We start from the raw sequence: 16731 nt of genomic DNA, 5'->3' as shown, positions 1-16731 counted from the left end.
GATTTCTGTACATTGCGCTGTCAGAATAGATTCCCTGCAGCTACAGCCTGATTGTTATTAACTGCCTCTACAGGAGGAAGCTGGGACACCAAGAAATTATGAAACTGGTTTCCAGAAGAGTAGCTGGACCGGAGCCTCTGAGCCATGACTTAGCAGCACACTCTCGGTACAAACCCTCGTCCCAGGCACATCCAAACAAGTCATCCATTCCCCGTGTGCCGGCCTGAAGATGCTCATTCAGCAGAAACAGCATCCCATGACCCCCTTCCTCCTCGCTCCATAACCCCAGCTCCTGTGCTTCTGAATAAAACATCACTCCTCTTACATAATTAACCAAAAAGTCCCAACAGAGAGAGAAAAATCCTGGGATGCTCCGCTTAAACCAAGGGGCTAAAGGCTTGCCAGGGCCTGGTTTGCTCCCCAGTGTGGCCCTGCTGCTCCGTCCCATTTCGGTGGGTGGCTGCAGGTCCTTTGCTCAGCTGTTGAGACAGACTGACTGCAGCTGGCAGTGACCGAGGTGACTTCCTGAAGGGCATGTGGTTTAAAAGGAAAAATACCCCAAAACAAAAAACAGAGGGAAAAAAAAAAAACAACTTAGGCTGGAGCAGAAGAGCCGCCTGCTCCACGCATTTCTCTGCTCTGCCTCGTATCCCATTCAAGCAGAGGTTATCAGAGGGGTAAAATGTAACTTACAATCCAAAGGGACTTCGATGGCGCTGACGAGGTGCTGGAGGTACAGGGCGAAGGCTATCCCTGCGCAGGTGAGGTGGGGTCTGTGCAAGACCATCTTGGACGTCGGGACAAGGCCACGACCTCAGCTGCGTCCCCCGAGGCGAGCTGGCCGCTGGCACGTGCAGGAGGGCTGCCTGGGTCCTCAGCTGCAAAACACACAGAGCAGAGGTCACCGCGCTTTTACGGCCCCATTTCCTGCCTTCCTCCTCCTGACAGCTGCGGGGAGAGAGTGCTTGTGATCCAAACGCGTTTGTGCAGAGGGATGGGGCTGGTAAAGGTGCCAGAAATAGTTCCCTGGCTCTGGTGAGTCAGGTACCAGCCCATGGTTATTGTCCTCCCAAGCCCTGCTTTGTTCTAGGGATGAAGTCAGCCCTTTGGGGCTCATCCTTTTCAGCCTTATAGCTCTCCCTAGGGACTAAAGGAAAGTTACCCAGGGCAACTGAAAAAACCACTGACCACTTTTCCAGCTGGGCTGGTGGTGGCACTAAGGGGCAGGAGGCTGCCCGGGGTCGGGCACTGAGCTGATGCCTTCACCCTTGTGTGTAGCATCCCATCCTGGCTCTGCACCTGTAGGTTTGGGGCACAGCAGGCCCTCTCCTGACTGAAATGAGCTCATTTTGAGCCACTCTACAGCTGCTTCTCTCCCTGGGTGCACCAGGCACTCATCCTGGCCCCTGTGCTCCAAAGACTCCCCAAAGCAGCCATCCCAACCCCTGGGGATGGGCAGCACATCGCTCGGAGTCTTCCTGCCCATTCATTTTTATTTCGCTGTTGATAAACCCATAGAGTCACTGCAGATTAAAAGACAGCAGAAAGGAGGATAAATCACCCTTATCTGCACGATAACAATCCCCTTAGAAAGGCGACCGGAGCGCAGAGGTTGCGTCGTGGCTGAGTTACAGCCCTGTCCGTAACGGAGCTATAAATGCCGGGCAGCAGACGTGCAGACAGCTCTCTCGGCTAAGGACAGAAATAGTGCCAGGGCAGCAAGCAGTGGAAAATCCCCAGCCTGGCTCCTCGCTGCTCCTCCCCGTCTCCGCGCGCAGCCTTGCGCCGTGTCGCCAGGCAGGAGAGCGGTGCGCTGAGGCCATTTGGCAAGCACGAGGAGCCCGTCTTCATGAAATATAAATAACCCGACACGGCTCGGGATGCTGCTGCCCCTTCAGCTGTTCCCGAGCCCCGACCGGAGCAGGAGCAGAGGGGAGGGGGGCCCAGCACGCCAGACAAAACCCGGCGAGCGCGGGGCTCTGGGTACCGCGGGGAAAGCTGCTGGGGGAGCCGGCGAGGAGCAGATGTCACGGCAAATAAAGGGCCCTGACACATGGCTCTCGCAGCTCTCCCGAACCCCAGACAGCATCAAACCCGGCACGAGACAACTTTTCAGGCCGCTTTCCCTGTTACCCTTCCTGGGGACTGGCAGTGCTGAGCTGTTTCTCCATTCACCCCGGGTTTCGCTCTCCCTAAGGGAGATTCTGTTCCTGCGTCGCACCCTGGAAGCGCAGCGAACGTCTGAAAGCCATCACATTTATCAGATTGGAAGGGATGGGGAAGAACTGTGAGCATCCTTCCTACCCCTCTGCAGGACAAACACGGAGGCCAGGATTTTTAAAGCATTAAGAGAGCAAGCTGCTCAGCTTCCAAGGTTTCCCATGCGGCATTCCTGACCCTGCAGAGACGCCTGCGTTTCAAGGATGGGTCTGAGCAGAGCCTCCTCGTGCCCTGCTCAGATGGGCCCGGGCCATCTGTGTCCCTGCTCCTGGGCTGAAGCCCAAACGAAGTCGCCAGCCCACTGCGTCCCAGTTACACCAGATTACAGACCACAGGTTGCGAAGGGGCCGGGAGGGGGAGTGTTGCTTTGATCTTTTTTGCTCATTCAAAGGATTTTCCAATCCAGCTGTTGCAATAAAAATAGTTGAAGGACAAAATAATTATAGGACCGGGCCAGTAATTAAAGTCATGTCCAGGACTTTTGCAGTCCTCAGAGACCAGGTCATGCTGAACAAAGCTTTTCAAATTACTTCTTTAGCTTTCTGTCTAAGGGAAGACATCATTTTGATCTGTAGTTTTCATTATTTGGAGCGGTTCATTTCTCCAGTTACGGCTTACACTGAGTAATGGATAAGCTGGTTTTATGCCTTTCTGTTACTAAGCAGAAGTTTGACTTAGGAACTAAACCAGCCAATACTGCAAACAGAGATTTAGCAGGACCGAGATTCCTTGCGTCCTTACTCTGCTCGCAGAGCGGTGTTTCACAAGATCACAAAATGCTTTAAAACCTGCTTTGTTCACCAGATACAGCACGGAAGGGAAGGTGCAAGGCAGCAGGCATTTAGGTACCTCTACAAACTGCTTTGAGACTGCATTGACCAACGTGAAGGAAATGTCTGTGATATAAAATAGAAGATTCCTAGCACAGAGACTTAGGAGATATCTCCATACATGTATCTGTGGGTGATTTTGCATTAAATGGCAATACCGAAAGGACTGAGCTCCAACACTGACCCTACAGAGGACACAAAGCAGGGATCTGTGCACCCAACTGGTAAAAAACCACATATCCTACCCACCATCACCACACTCGAACTGGAAATACAAGCTGTGTGTGTACCAGAACAGAAATTCACAGTGCTGCAGTTTGAGTGGATGGGAACAGCAGGGACCCAGCCGCTCAGGACCAAAGGACGTGGGCAGGACAACGTGGGAAGGACCCGGACACCTCCGGGGGGGACAGCCTGTACGGCACGAGCAACCGCGCCGAGCAGCACCGCTACCCGAAGGAACACGAAGAAATATTTAACCCCACAACGAGGCACGCACAAAGCGCATCCCCGCCTTTGGAGCAGCGAGAGCTGGGCTCCCCTTTGTTCCGGGGCAGCTGTGGGTGCGACTCGCCGCGCAGCACGAAAGCTGCTGCCGTGCCTGAGCGTGTAGGTGGGCTGCCGGGGCCGGGCGGTGCTGCCGAACACAGCCTCCATTGTCAGGGCTGCTCCACAATGGGATGGGACGTGAGGGGACTGCCCCAGCACAGAGGGATGGGGCACAAACCAGCGTGCTTCTGGGGATGCTGGTGGTGCTGGGAGAGTCTGGTGCTGGGAGACATCACAGTGGGAGTCCAGGCTGGAAGTTCATGGAGTGCAGGGCTCTGGCTCCCGTGCAAAAGGGGAAGATGAGATTTCTTCTTCCCAGACGTGGTGTTCAGTACTAGCTGCTCCTGGCCCTGTTGCACAGAGAAAAGACTTGATTCATGCCAGAGGAGCTCTGCAAGCCTCTCAGCCTCATGCTTGCAGCTGTCTCCTGGGGTGGCTGCAGTCCCAGAACTGGGTAGGTTGGGGCTAGGGCTGCACCAAAAGCCTCTGAGCTGGCTGGACCCAAAACCCATCCGAAATCTGGACCAGTGGTAAAAACATAACACAGCCTGAAATGTCACACAGATCGTTGTGGTTTTAGCTTCTTATACACAGCTCTCATCCAGCACTGAGGCTGCAGCCGAGCACCAACAAAAGCCAGCTCCCTGCTCCACTTTCCTCTAGCTACAGGAGACAGACTTGGATGCCTTTTCCCCCAAATACTCCTCCAGAGTTCAGAAGCTTTCTGGCCCGGTGCTTTCCATCTCCCTGATGACCTGCTGCAACGCCGCTTCTCACAAGCTGCTAGACTGGGTTGAGAAATACATCCCCAGTATTGCTCCAGACCTCCTCCCAGACAAACCAGCCGCCTGCATAAATACATCAGCTTTCACTGCACAAAAGCATAACTGACCCCAGGACAGGACCTTTAAACTGGAGACTGCTCCTCCTCTTGGCAAAACCCAGCCCAAGGTCCTCACCAGCAGGGACAAGCCCCTGGGACACCCTGAGCACCCCCCAGGAGGACGCGCGGTGCTCATCCCAGCGGCCGTGCTGGTGAATCGGATGGTGCTGAAACACTGCCCGGCCCACGTTACGGGTCATTGCCCTGATGTGTTCGGCTGCAGGTTTCACACTCTCGAGTTTCTCCTGATGCAAAGACAATACTCGCATATCCATAATTAAAACACAAAACATATCCAAGCACGGCGTTGCCCTGCGTGTGTTCAGCTGCGAGCTTCATGCTCTCAAGTGTCTCCTGATGTAAAGACAATGCTCACATACCCATAATTAAAGTAATAAACATATCCAAGCACTTTGCTCGTAAGCCACTCAAAATCTGCAATGAAAGGGGAAAAAATCAGCTTTTAAAATGCTTTTAGGTCCTTCTCCATCTCTTAAAGGCTCTGCTCCAGCAGCAGCACTATGGATGATTTCCCCAGGGAGTGATTTCTCTCTAGACACCACCACGTTCTCCCTCTCCCCTTCACAGCTCCTCAGAGGTTCCTGTCCTGCTCTGGCCAAAACCTGGCCCTTCAAAGGACTCCCAGGACCCCGTCCCTGCTGGCTGCAGTGCACCCGACGCCCAGCACCACTCGAGGAGCCCCAGCTCTGCTTCACCGCTGTCCTTTGCCCTCATCTGGAAGACAGCTCATCGACTTCCCCTGGGTACAAATAACCCCGGGAAAGGGCTGGAGTAATGAAATGAGGGCTCTCAGAGTGGCCATTGAAACAAATTCCTCCTCCTTGGCCCCAGTCCTGCAACTCGACCCCAAACCTGGCCTCTCATAGGCAGACAGAGCATGGGCATGGTTAGCGGTGGCAGGGGGAGTGTCTGGCTGGAGTCAGATACAATTAAATAATTCCTCAATGAGGGATTGTTTGTAATCAGCTCATTAGGTCCAGCAGGACACTCTCAGTAGCAATTAGGCATTTATCCTTATTTACGGTTGTAAGAGGAGCAGTAAAACTCGAGCAGCTAGTGTTCCCAAGAAGATTCCTACAGCACCATTTAATGCGTTGCAGTCACTTAATTAAAACTGATTGAATAGTGCAGAGCAATGTTTCCACAACGAGAAAACCCTTTCAGTTTCAGATAATGAAAAACATTGATTTAGAGGGAATACATGCATGTGATTCCCTAACTTTGAGTCTTCTTCTCCCTGTCCAAAAATCCCCATAACCAGCCGCCCCGTGCTTCAGACCCACGTGCCCTCTGCTCACAGGCAAGGTGAGAAGCCAGGTTCGTCATGGGAAAGGGGTTTAAGATTTTTGACAGTCTGTGCCCACTGCAGCCCCAAAGGAGTCCCCGTGGAGATTTTTGCTCCCATCCTCTGAATAAAAAGGAAATTTCTCAGTGCAAGACCTGGGGCTGCAGGGGTTTGGTGCACGAGGCAGGCACCTCCTGCAGCATCCCTGCCAACCCTCCCTGAATGCTCCGGCCCGAGTGGTTTGGGATAACTGTCCTCATCCTTCTCCTGTGACATTCTTGCCACATCTTTAAGGAACACGTCCATGGGCCGTTTCTTTCAACTCCTGGCTTCTTGCCTCACTGCTCCGTGGGATTTTTGCCACGTGCTGCATTTTCCTTCCACTCTCTGCAACTCTCCTGCGGCACACGTGGGTGACTTCTCCATCTCATGCCCCGCAGGCAGTCTGCATTTTCAAAGAATCGAGCAAACAAACAGGCATTGACAGAAAGCGTAGTGATAGCACCAGAAACGACGACGGCTTCCGAAAGTCACCCACCAGCAAATGCCAGCAGGAGAGGCGGCAGCATCCCTCCGGCTCCGCATAGGGCAGGACGTGGGAAGTGGGAACAAATCCGTCAATCCCCTGAACTTTAAAGCCGATGCTGGCGGTAAGGAGATTTGTGCTCGGCTCTGTACCTGCCGGGCAGACAGAGCTCACCCCACCTTCCTCCTGCAGCCCTCCGGAGTCAGGACCAGCCACAGCCAGGCTCCCATTTCAGGAATATTTAGAAATACTTTAAAAATCACAGGAAAAAGGGGATAATTGCACTCGCTGCTATTCAGAGCTGGGAATTGCAGGTTTTGGTTAAGGACCATGCTTACACTTCCAGGAGGTAATTCACTCCCTTGGAGAGCCGTGTAATGCTGCTGAAAGTGCAGATAACGCCAGGGAGAGGATCTATCACAGTTGTATCTCAGCACTACATAATGTGAATTAATTCATCATCCTGTCCTTCTGGTACCGTAAGGAAATGCTGCAGTCCTATTACACGGAGGCACTCTCGTCCAGAGAGGTTAAGTGCTACCCCAAGGTCACACGAGAGCTATGGCATGAGTGGGAAATGAGCCAAGCTCACCAGAGTACTAAGTTTAATCAGAAAATAGCGTTCCACCTTTGCAGAACGGTCACTGAGAGGAGGGAAAGAGAAAGGTGGAAGCCTGAAACTCTGTGGAAGGTGACAAAGTGACCTCCAGCAGCCTGCCCAGCACTTGCGAGCACTGTGCAGGGCAGCAGCTGATCCTTTCGCTAGCAAAAGGAGAAAACCAAGTCCTAGAAGTTATCCTGGGCAGGAAGCAAAGGGGCTCTGTGATGCGGCACTTCAGGCAGGTGGGGCAGGGTACAGCTAAGATGAAAAAGCAATTAGTTTTACTTTGGGGTTGAAGGGGAGGTGTATTCATGAGCCCTCCTATTACAATTTACTAGGAAAAATGCGTGGTTTGCTTAACTTTGATATTGTTTTGTTTAAGGAGAGGGACAAGGAAGTGAGTTAGCAAGAAAAATATCGAAGGAAAAGGAAAAAATATTCAGGCAGGGAAGTTTCACCAGGAGCAGCTTTAGGGCACACAGCACCAATGACACTGATGCAGGCAGCCCGTTTCCATGCTGCACAGAGCCTGCTGTCCCTGCTGTCCCGAGGCTGGTCCAGGAGCTCCTGGGTCATCACTGCTGACCCAAAGCAGGACCCACGGCCACCAAGCCCCATCCTGCCTACAGGAGTCAACCTGGGGCAACCTGTGCAAACCCAGTCCCAATGATGGCCCTGCCAAGGACCCCAGAAGCCTGAGGAGAGGCCCGAGAGCAGCAGGCACTGATCCTCCCCACACAGCAAAGCTCCTTTCCACGGGCATCCATCCCACGCTGCTCGGTGTGGCGGAGCAATGAGGGGCATGTGGTTAATGCTCGCCCTGCTGTGTCCCTCGGCCACCCATCCGAGGGACGCAGCATCTGTCCCCTAGTGATTAGCCAACTGCTAATCACGCAGAGCGAGAGCTATAAATAGCAAGTGCTTGGGAAAAGCTGCCTTTCCCCTGCTGGCTCTCCCACCACACTGGCTTCCCTCTGTAGGGTTTGGCCCCGAGGAGGAGTGCAGAGACCTGGGGCTTTGCGCCAGACACCCACGTGTGCATTTGGTCACATCAAGATCCTGGGTGGAAAAGGGTCCTGCATGCTCCCATGAGCTCGGAGATCTGCCCTGCCCATGTTAAAGGGTGTCCCAGAGCCCACAGCATCCCCCAAGGCATAAAGAAGTGACGGCTTGTGTCCCCAAAGCCACATCGGGATGTGCCACAGGAGCTGCCCGTGTGCCCCAGCATGTGGTGTAAGTGACGTGATGCAAATTGTCACAAAGACGCATGCCCTGACACCCCAAGAAGGGTTTTCTCTTTACGCAGAGGGAAAAGGTTAATGAAGCAAAATGGCCCGACTGGCATCATGTGGATGCCTAGGGGTTAAAAGGCTCCTACACCAGGAAACCACTTCTGTAGCTAAAAGACTTGGAGAATTGGTGTTTACGTCTCATGTTACCAAAGCTCTGGCCACTTGTGATCACTGAAGAACTTGGGAAGATGCCATCAGCCCTTCTACCATCCTCCAGTCCCAACCCAGGGACCCCAGTGCCTGGCTGAGTCCCGAGTAGCACAAGCAGAAGGAAAGCAAACTGGATTTTGGGGATGAAAGGCAGACGTGCCCACCCTAGGGGTCTCTAAGCTTTCCAGCCCTACACCACAGCAGGATTTGCCTTCAGCCCTGAGGCCCTGCAAGCAATGGGGCCAGGCAGGGAGTGGGGCTTTTGGACCCATTCGTGATGGTGGCTGCAGGATGAGCTCCGAGGGGGCGTTTGTCAAGCGCTGCATGTTCCCTGCTGGAAATTACAGTACTCAAGGGTGAGGAAGGACTCGAGCACCAAAGCTTTAATTTTAGTCAAGGCACTTCTTGAGTAAGCACTTTATTTATCTCTGCCCTTAAAAATGCTTGCGAGTCTATGACTTAATATTAAATTTTCTTAGTGGCTGTTCTTCTGCTACCAAAAATCTGAATTTCCTGGGCAACTCCAGCATTATTCCTCCTTTAGAGGCTCCCCCACCCTTCTGGCTTTTCCCATTCCAAACAGAAAGTTCCCGTGCTCTCCTTTCCCTGCTTTCTGATCCTTTTGCTGTCCCTGGAGCATCACCAGGGCAGCTGCTTGGGCACGATTCAGGAACCAGGGCAGTCACCGCTCAGGAAACACGGGATGATTTTGTTCCAAGCCTGCAGGACACAGAGTCCATGCTCCCCTGGGTTTGAGAGGGTCAACCTGGAAATCACCAGAGCCACGAGCAGACCTCCCACCCACCCCAACACCATCCCCTGCCTCCCATCTCCGAGCCCCGTAACCGGATCGCACGCAGGTGTCACCGACAAGACAGGAACACACCTGCTGGTGGTTAATCCTGTAAGTGAGCTGTATTTACACACACCAGCTCTTTCCCCCAGCCCGGCTGAGGGCCCTGGAGCTGTGATATCACCTTACAGCCAGCTGAGGTGTGCAGGCACCGCGTCCCCCATCCATCCCCCAGGAGGGCTGGAGACCTGGCTGTGGCCACGAGCTGGGTCTCAGCCCAAATCCCACCACCCATCTCCCCAAAAAAAGCTCGTGGAGGTAACGGAGCTGCTCTGTCCTCCCCAGACACAGCCATGGAGCACATCTGGTTTCCGTGTTGTGCAAAATGCCTTTGACATTTCATTTCAAACCCCAGGCATTTAAACGGCGGTGACGGAGCAAAGCAGCAGCAAATCTGACATTTCATCGCTGAGCCCTGACACACAGACTTCAGACAGCACTACGACACGGAACAGTGCAGGGAAATGCGAGAGGACCCAGAAAGACACAGCAATTCTTCAAAACCTTACATAAAAATGTAAATACAGTTATCTGGAAAATTAGTTGAAGGATTAAGCCTGCTTCTTTCAGCGGCACTGGAATTTCCTCTCGAAATGCTGGGTAACCAGTTGTCCTTGCCCACCGGGATCCTAATTACAGGTGGGGAGTCAGGAAGGCAGTCATCAGCTCTCATCTGTACTCCCTAACCAGTCCCTCTGCACTGTAATCGAGCTCACAGCTGTGAAATCCAACAAAAAAAATACCTTTTATTGGACTATGCTCTCAGCATAAAGTGTGTCTTGTAGAGATCTTCCAAGAAGGGCAAGCCAAATATCACAAGCCCCCAGTGTCAGCCAACTATCCCGAGGAAAACCACCTCACTGCCCCGTCTGGGCACTTCTAATAAACCCTTTTGGCCCCCTTCAAAGCCCACCTGGGACATCTTTGCTGGAGATGCTCATTTCCTACAAGTTCCTTTGCTCCCCTTCCCTCCCATTTCCCCACACCATATATTTAACCAATTTTTTTCCCCAGCCGCAGCAGCCGTCAGTGCAAAGTGGTCGACGTGTCTCCCACCCTCCTGTGTCATTGCCTTGGCCCCGTCCCCACCTCCTGCCCTCACACCTGCAACCCCGAGCGGCAGACAGCACGGTGCAGCAGCGATGCTGTGAAATCAGGCTTTATTTATCACCCCGAGCAGCAGCCTGTGCTCGGAGCTAGCAGGGAAACACCATCCCCTGGTATTCCGCAGCAGCGCCGCGGGGAACTTGCTTTTGCACATTCCCTAGCACATTTTTACATTACTCCATCTGAAATTCTCACCCTTCGCGAGGCGGTCATTAATATTGCCAGCACAGCCGCTCCATCTGCCTTCGGAGCCCCCTCCAACATGGCAATAAGTTAATTGGTAGAAGCATTTGGCTTCCACATAACGAAGTTGGCACAAAAACAGCTTTTAACCTTCAGGACCGAGTACAGGATGCAGATTACTTGTTCCCTGTGCTGGAAAAATAAAAATAAAAGGGTTGCTTATGCACGCTGAGGGCCAGGGCTGGCGCCTGCTGGTTATTCGAAGAGGCCAAACGAGTGCAGAGACAGCGGGGCACAGCCAGCACCATGCTCAACACCCTTCCTCGGAGCTGTGCCCGGAGCACTGCCCTCCCACGCCACCCTGCTGCCACCCGCACCCAGCCAGTGCCATTGCTGGCACCTGGGAATGGGAAGCAAAAGCAACTGGTTTGTGCCCTGGGGAGGTGTGGATGGGCACCCAGACAGCGTAGGTGCCAGCAATAATTGATGGATAAAGTAACTGAAGATAAAAAAACCACTGCCACAGCTTCAAGGCTGACCATTGCTTTGCGATCTGTGCAAGCTCACTCTGAGACCGCACGCAGCATTTAGCCAGGAGGTCGGCTTCAAGCAGGGGATGCACGAGCCAAGGAGCCTTATCTTCCTTCTCTGGGCTGCAAAAACATTTCCGACATCCCACAGGCTGGAAGACGGGAAACACATGTCCTACAGACCCTGGTGAAGGAGAACTTCTCCCCCCGCTTCCACTTCTTGTCAGGGAGATGTTTGCTGGATAAACAGTGGGATTTAAAGATAAATGGAAAACAAAGGAAAGGATGCCTTGAATATTCAATTCTTCCACTGTCTCATCTCGAATTCATCCTGCCAAGCTCTGCACTGTGGAGACGAACTGCTGCAAGTGTTAAGTGTGAAATATCGCCCTAAAAGCCATTAAAACACTGCAGCTGACAAGAAACAAGGACTAATTAGGAGGGATTGGGAATGAAGGGCTAAATCAGCAATTTTCTTGAGTTCTGCAAGCCAAAGCTTGAACCGAAATGTGACACTGGTTTTCTAGCACCCCACCGCTCCTCTTTTTCCCCTGGCAGCACTCAGGGACGGAGAAGTCATCAGGGAGCCCCCGAGACCACCAGCACGGGGCAGCTCGGGGCAGCCTGGAGCCGCGGCTGTGTCCCCGTGCGTGGCCCTGGTCAGGCTCCAGCTGGCAGCTGCTGCAAGCCCTGGCCCAGACACTGCTCGAGGGGAGCCCGTGCTCGGCCAGGGCTTTTCGAAAGCCATTCCCAGGCTCTTTCCTTGACTTCTCTCGGACAGAAGTTCATCTGGAGATGCAGAGCATGTCCCGTGCTGGCTGAAGCAATACGGAAAATAGTAAACGTTTTTCACGTGGCTTTGGAAGGAGTCGTGCTCTTTTCTTCCAGCATGAACCCTGCCGTAGTTTTCCAGGTGGGGTTATCCTCACACTGAAGGAGCCACCAATCCAAAGGAAAGCTGCACACTCACTTTTGTTTTTAAAAGCAGAGAGAATTTGAGGTTTTTTGACCAAAACTGCGCAGAGAGAACCATGTGGACCTGGATCACCATTAAAGGGGGAAAACCACAAATCGCTGGTTCCAAGTTTCCCATTTTTCTGTCTCGTGCAGCCTGAAGCTTTCCCTGGTCTGCAGCTCTTGAGGCAGCAGCAGAGCATGTGCACCCATCCAGCACCCATGGGACCCCAAGGCTGGGGCTGGCTTCTCCGTGCCGCCATGCTCAGCTCCCCTGGGAATTAAGGGCACTGAAGAGCCCAGCCCGTTCAGGCATTTCCCTGCTTTAAGACTTCGTTACAAACCTTGATAAGGCAAGCGTATGCTCAAAAGATAGCCACATGAAAAAATCATCTCTCCCCAGAGATATTTTCACAGCTCATTTATTAAACCCCCTCAAAGAACAGAGGGGGAAAGCCAGCTTCGATAGTTTTCAAGCAGTAACAAGGGACACGAGAGTTCATTTTTGCCTTCTGGTCTTGCTGCTAGTTTCACTCCTAACAAGCCGAACTTCAAGGCAACGCAGTTATCGCATGAGCAGCTTGATTTTAAAACCAGCACGAACAAAGGGAGAGCTAGCCACAAGTCGGATCACTTCTGGGCTGATCCTGTACTCCCCGGCTGCATCTTCATATCCAATTCTACCAGGCTGCTGGCTCCAGAGCTACGTTTTAATTTCTTTAATTTAAGGATGGGATTTTCACGCTCATTTGCAGACAAGCCCATGCTTGGTACTACAGAGCCATGGAGCAACACCATCCCCACCAGAAAGCTCCAAGGGGCTTCTGTTAATGAGCTTCAGCTCGGTCCCATGCAGCACCAGATGGGATTTTTGCCTGGATCCGTGAGGGCAGCAATGGGGATTTCCAGGTGCTCTCATCCCACTTGCAGCATCGCTCACCTGGCTGCAGGAGGAGGTGGCCGATCCCGATCCTTGCTCACTCGGCCAGCACTTCCCAAAGAAACTCCGTCACTCACCCAAATCTGCCAGAACCGAGCCCATTGAGGCAGCTCAGCAGAGCCAGAATATTTTTTCCACTGCTCATAAAACACTCCTTTTTGTGATCTTACGATTACAAACAGCTGTTTATTTTGCCAGTTAGCTTTTTTAGAAGCATTCTTTCCAACGCATAATGAAAAGTGTCAGGCATTTTCCAGGAATTTTCAGAGCAGAGAAAGTTTGGCACTCGCTTCTTTGAGAATCGCTGAAAGGGGGCAATTAGCTTAAGAACAAGCATCTATTCTGGGTAGCAAGCTCAGGATCCGTCATCTGGCATCCAAACAGGCACCATGTGACAAGTGGATGCCGAGCAGTCAGAGCCTCCCTCCCGCTCAGGCATGCATACAATTCCCATAATGTCTGCCTCCCAGCCTGCGCTCAGAGCTGGGCAAACCTGCAGGCAGCTGTAACCCTTGCTTTCCTTCCCGTCTTTTTGTTGAGAAAGCTGCAAATGAGCCGGCTGAATGCCACAGCCTGCGAGGTGTAGCCGGGTCCCCCTGCCTGGGCAGGAATTGGGGGCTCCAAGGGGCTTTCACCCCCCTGCACTCAGCATTTTCTGCGAGATTAGCACATGTTTTGTCCCCTCCACCACGCAGCAGGTGGGACCAAACGCAAAGACTGCCACCATGGTCAGCTCAAGCAGCAAAATTAACCCAGGGTGGAGGAACCAGGGGCACAAACACGCCCCCGGGTTGGCACCAGGGCTGTGCTGCGAGCATCTCCGCGGCATTAAATCGCGTCAGCCACCCCGACTAACACATTTCCACCATCAGAAGCTTCACGCCTTGAAAAACGTGAGAGAGATGCGAGCTCTGATGCTTTAACAACCGAGGATTTCCACGCAGGAGGAACAAACCCTGCCCAAATGTGCCCAGGCAGCCCTAAATCCACTCGGGGCTTTGCGCTCCATCGTGCAGTGGGATCGGAGTGGGACGGTTCTGGGCAGGGGTTTGGGGTCACCACCAGCCCCCCCAGCATCACTCTGAGCCCCCCAGCCTCTCGCCAGCACCCTGCAGGAGTGCAGCACTTGTGTGTGCCCATGGCAACCCACGCTCATGCGCACAGCTGCCTGCGGGAGCAAAAAGGGGGGGAATTTGGTCCCCACCTCAAAAAATATTCATGAGAAGTTAGAGAGAGCTACAGCAGCCCCCTTCCAAGGGTCCTTTCCCCCAGCCCTGCTGGGGAGCAGCTAGGCAGAGGACCTTCCTCTCTGCTCCCCTTGGCGAAAAGCAGTTAATTTAGAATTAAAAAAGGGCAGGAGCCTTTTCTTGGGGTGTCAGCTCTCAAGTTTGCACCTCTTACCCCTCGAGCAGGCAGAGGGTTTGCTTCGAGCCAGCCCTGCTCAGGTCCCACTGCACCTCCTGGGAACCCGGCACACACCCCTCAGCCACATCTCAGCCATTTTCTGCTAATTATCTTCTACACACTTGCATGCAAATTCTTCCTACAGTGAGAGATGTGTGGAAACGTATTTGCCACCCCCAGGGGCGCAGCGGTGCGAGCATCCCCCACCATCTCTGTTCACCCCTGCTCCCCTCCCATTAGGGCTGCCAGGTGCTGCTGGGGCCTGGGGAGGTCACCGTGTGCTCTGCCCTTCTCGCCTGTTCCTCTCCAGTTGGCCACTAGATAGCCCACGGTGGCTAGTGGCTCCTGCCTCTCCATCGCCACAGCTCAGCGTGAGCCTGGGGTTTATAACTCAGGGCTGTGCGGTCGTGGCATGGAAGGTAAAATGCCAGGGCAAGGGGAGAGGGAACCCAAGATGCAGCTAAATTGAGCTTATCCAGAGACTTTGCTTCCTGCACTCCCAGTATCAGACACCTCAGGGGCAGGAGGGAGGTGGATTTGTCCCACACCCGGGCTACCTGCAGTTGTGGGACCAGGAAGGACGCTGCCCCTAACAGATTTCTATGGGATGTGCTCTGAAAACAAGCCAGCAGCCAACATGGCTGTTGTTATTGGGGTATTTGGGTGGGTTTCCCTGTGAATCGTTCAAGAGGTTTCCATTTTAATCAGACCGAATTACAGCCACGGGTAAGTCTGGTGCATGTAACTCACCACGGCTCCTCCTGAGCAACCTGGCTGCAGCTACCCCCAAACCATCTCACCTGGGGGCTGCGTGGAGACCTGGAGCAGCTCAGGGAGGAGGAGAGGACGCATTTGCACGCCAGGAAGGGACAAGCAAGAGGCAATGGCATCCTCCTCGTACACCCCTGCTCCCAAGAGCACCTGGCAGGAGGGAGGAGAGCGGAGAGGCAGATTTCCAGGTCACCAGCTAGCGCACGCCTCCTGCGTTCCTCCCAAGGCACTCAGCGAGGTGCACGGAGATTTCGGAGAGCTGCTGGAGCCTGAACGTCCCTCTGCAAGGAGGGCTTGGGCACAGCCGAGCAGACAAAGCCTGCCATTAAAAGGTAATGAAAAGGCCCGGCACAGTTAGTGGGGAGGACTCTAATCACCTTCTCGAGCAGTTCTTTCCTGACTCACGCCTGGAGGCTGCAGGGTGCCAGTGCCTCCTACCATGGCCTTGGGACGCGGTGCTCTGCTCCCACGGCTCAGCACCCGCACCCTGGGTGGCTGGGGGGCACCCATGGGTCCTGAGGAACGACCCCTTCCCACATCTGCACAGCGGGACCCAGACAAAGCCACGGCACCGTGTGAAGGAGCGGGATGGACCTGACTGCACTAAGCTTACACCTGCACTGCTGCTGCTCCACCACCTGCAAAAAAAAAGGCTTATTAAGGACCCGAGCAGCCAGGATAACACTTCCACATCTTGCTTTATAGCTCTCTGGATTAAAAGAGAAGCATCCTAATCAAAGCCCACACATTTCCAATGAACTCGGTCTCTGCACAGCCTCCTCCCCCCGCAGAGGATCGGGCTGTCTCCATCCAGGCCCAGCGTCAGCACCCCGGTGACGAGCGGCGCCGAGAGCAGGAATTGAGGTGTTCGATGCGCACGTCAGCCCTGCGTGACTTGGAAAGGAAGGGAAGGCAAGAAAGTCAAAAGAGACGCTGCGATGACAGATGAAAACCCAGTCAGCTCACCCCTGCAGCATCCCAACCGGGCCAAAGGCAGTCGGGTGCCCCACGGAGCTGCAGGAGCCCAGCCCTGCTTCAAGGTGACTCCCCTCGTGCCCCAGGGGGGGCCTTGAGCCGGAGACATGAGCAGACTTTCCAGCCTGTCCTACTGCAAACGCCTTTTGTCTGGGTGCCCGAGGATCTGCCCTGGTGCCACCTCCACCCCAGCTCCTTACAGGCTGCTCCGAGGGCAGAGGGAGCTGCCTACCTGTGCCTCTCCCATTTTAGACCTGGTTTTCCCCCCTCCAGAGCTCAGCTGAGGGTGCTCAGGCTCCTCCAGCCCTCACAACCGTGTGCCAGGCTGCCGGCACCTCCTGCACTGCTGCAGAGCATCCTTTCCTTGTCCCCCCCCGTGCCCCTGCCTGACACAGGGCTGTGTTATCCCCACCCTGGTGAGCAGCAGAAGGCACAATAGCAGTTATTAATAACCCCGACTCTCTCCTCCCTGCTCTTGCTGGATTTCCCTCATGAATAACGCAGGAGCTGCGGCTCAGGACACTGCCCACTCTGTCCCCTGCCACCCCCACGCCAGCAGGGAGGGGGCTCAAGTGCCAGCCAGGGCCTGTCCCCATGTCCTGGGCACCAGCACCGCCGGGACGGGGAGGGTTTTGTTCCCAGATGCAGCTTCCTTTT

The 16731-nt window shown here is 54.0% G+C and overlaps 1 protein-coding gene across 16 annotated transcripts in view; it reads right to left on the bottom strand.

Annotated features, from left to right (window-relative positions):
* The window catches only part of NFASC (neurofascin), a 114745-nt gene that overhangs the window by 51829 nt on the left and 46185 nt on the right, over positions 1 to 16731 (bottom strand). For all 16 annotated transcript variants that reach the window (XM_084497606.1, XM_084497598.1, XM_084497611.1 and 13 more), the window contains exon 2: positions 694 to 878. In XM_084497606.1, coding sequence (XP_084353732.1) covers positions 694 to 787 — 94 coding nt within the window. In that variant the 5' untranslated portion in view covers positions 788 to 878. The remainder of the gene's footprint in view (positions 1 to 693; positions 879 to 16731) is intronic.

The sequence above is a fragment of the Aythya ferina genome, assembly GCF_964211825.1.
Source record: "Aythya ferina genome assembly, chromosome: 25".
Classification (NCBI taxonomy): Eukaryota; Metazoa; Chordata; class Aves; order Anseriformes; family Anatidae; genus Aythya; species Aythya ferina.
Note: the sequence above shows the minus strand (reverse complement) of the source record. Positions and strands in the feature narration are given on the sequence as shown.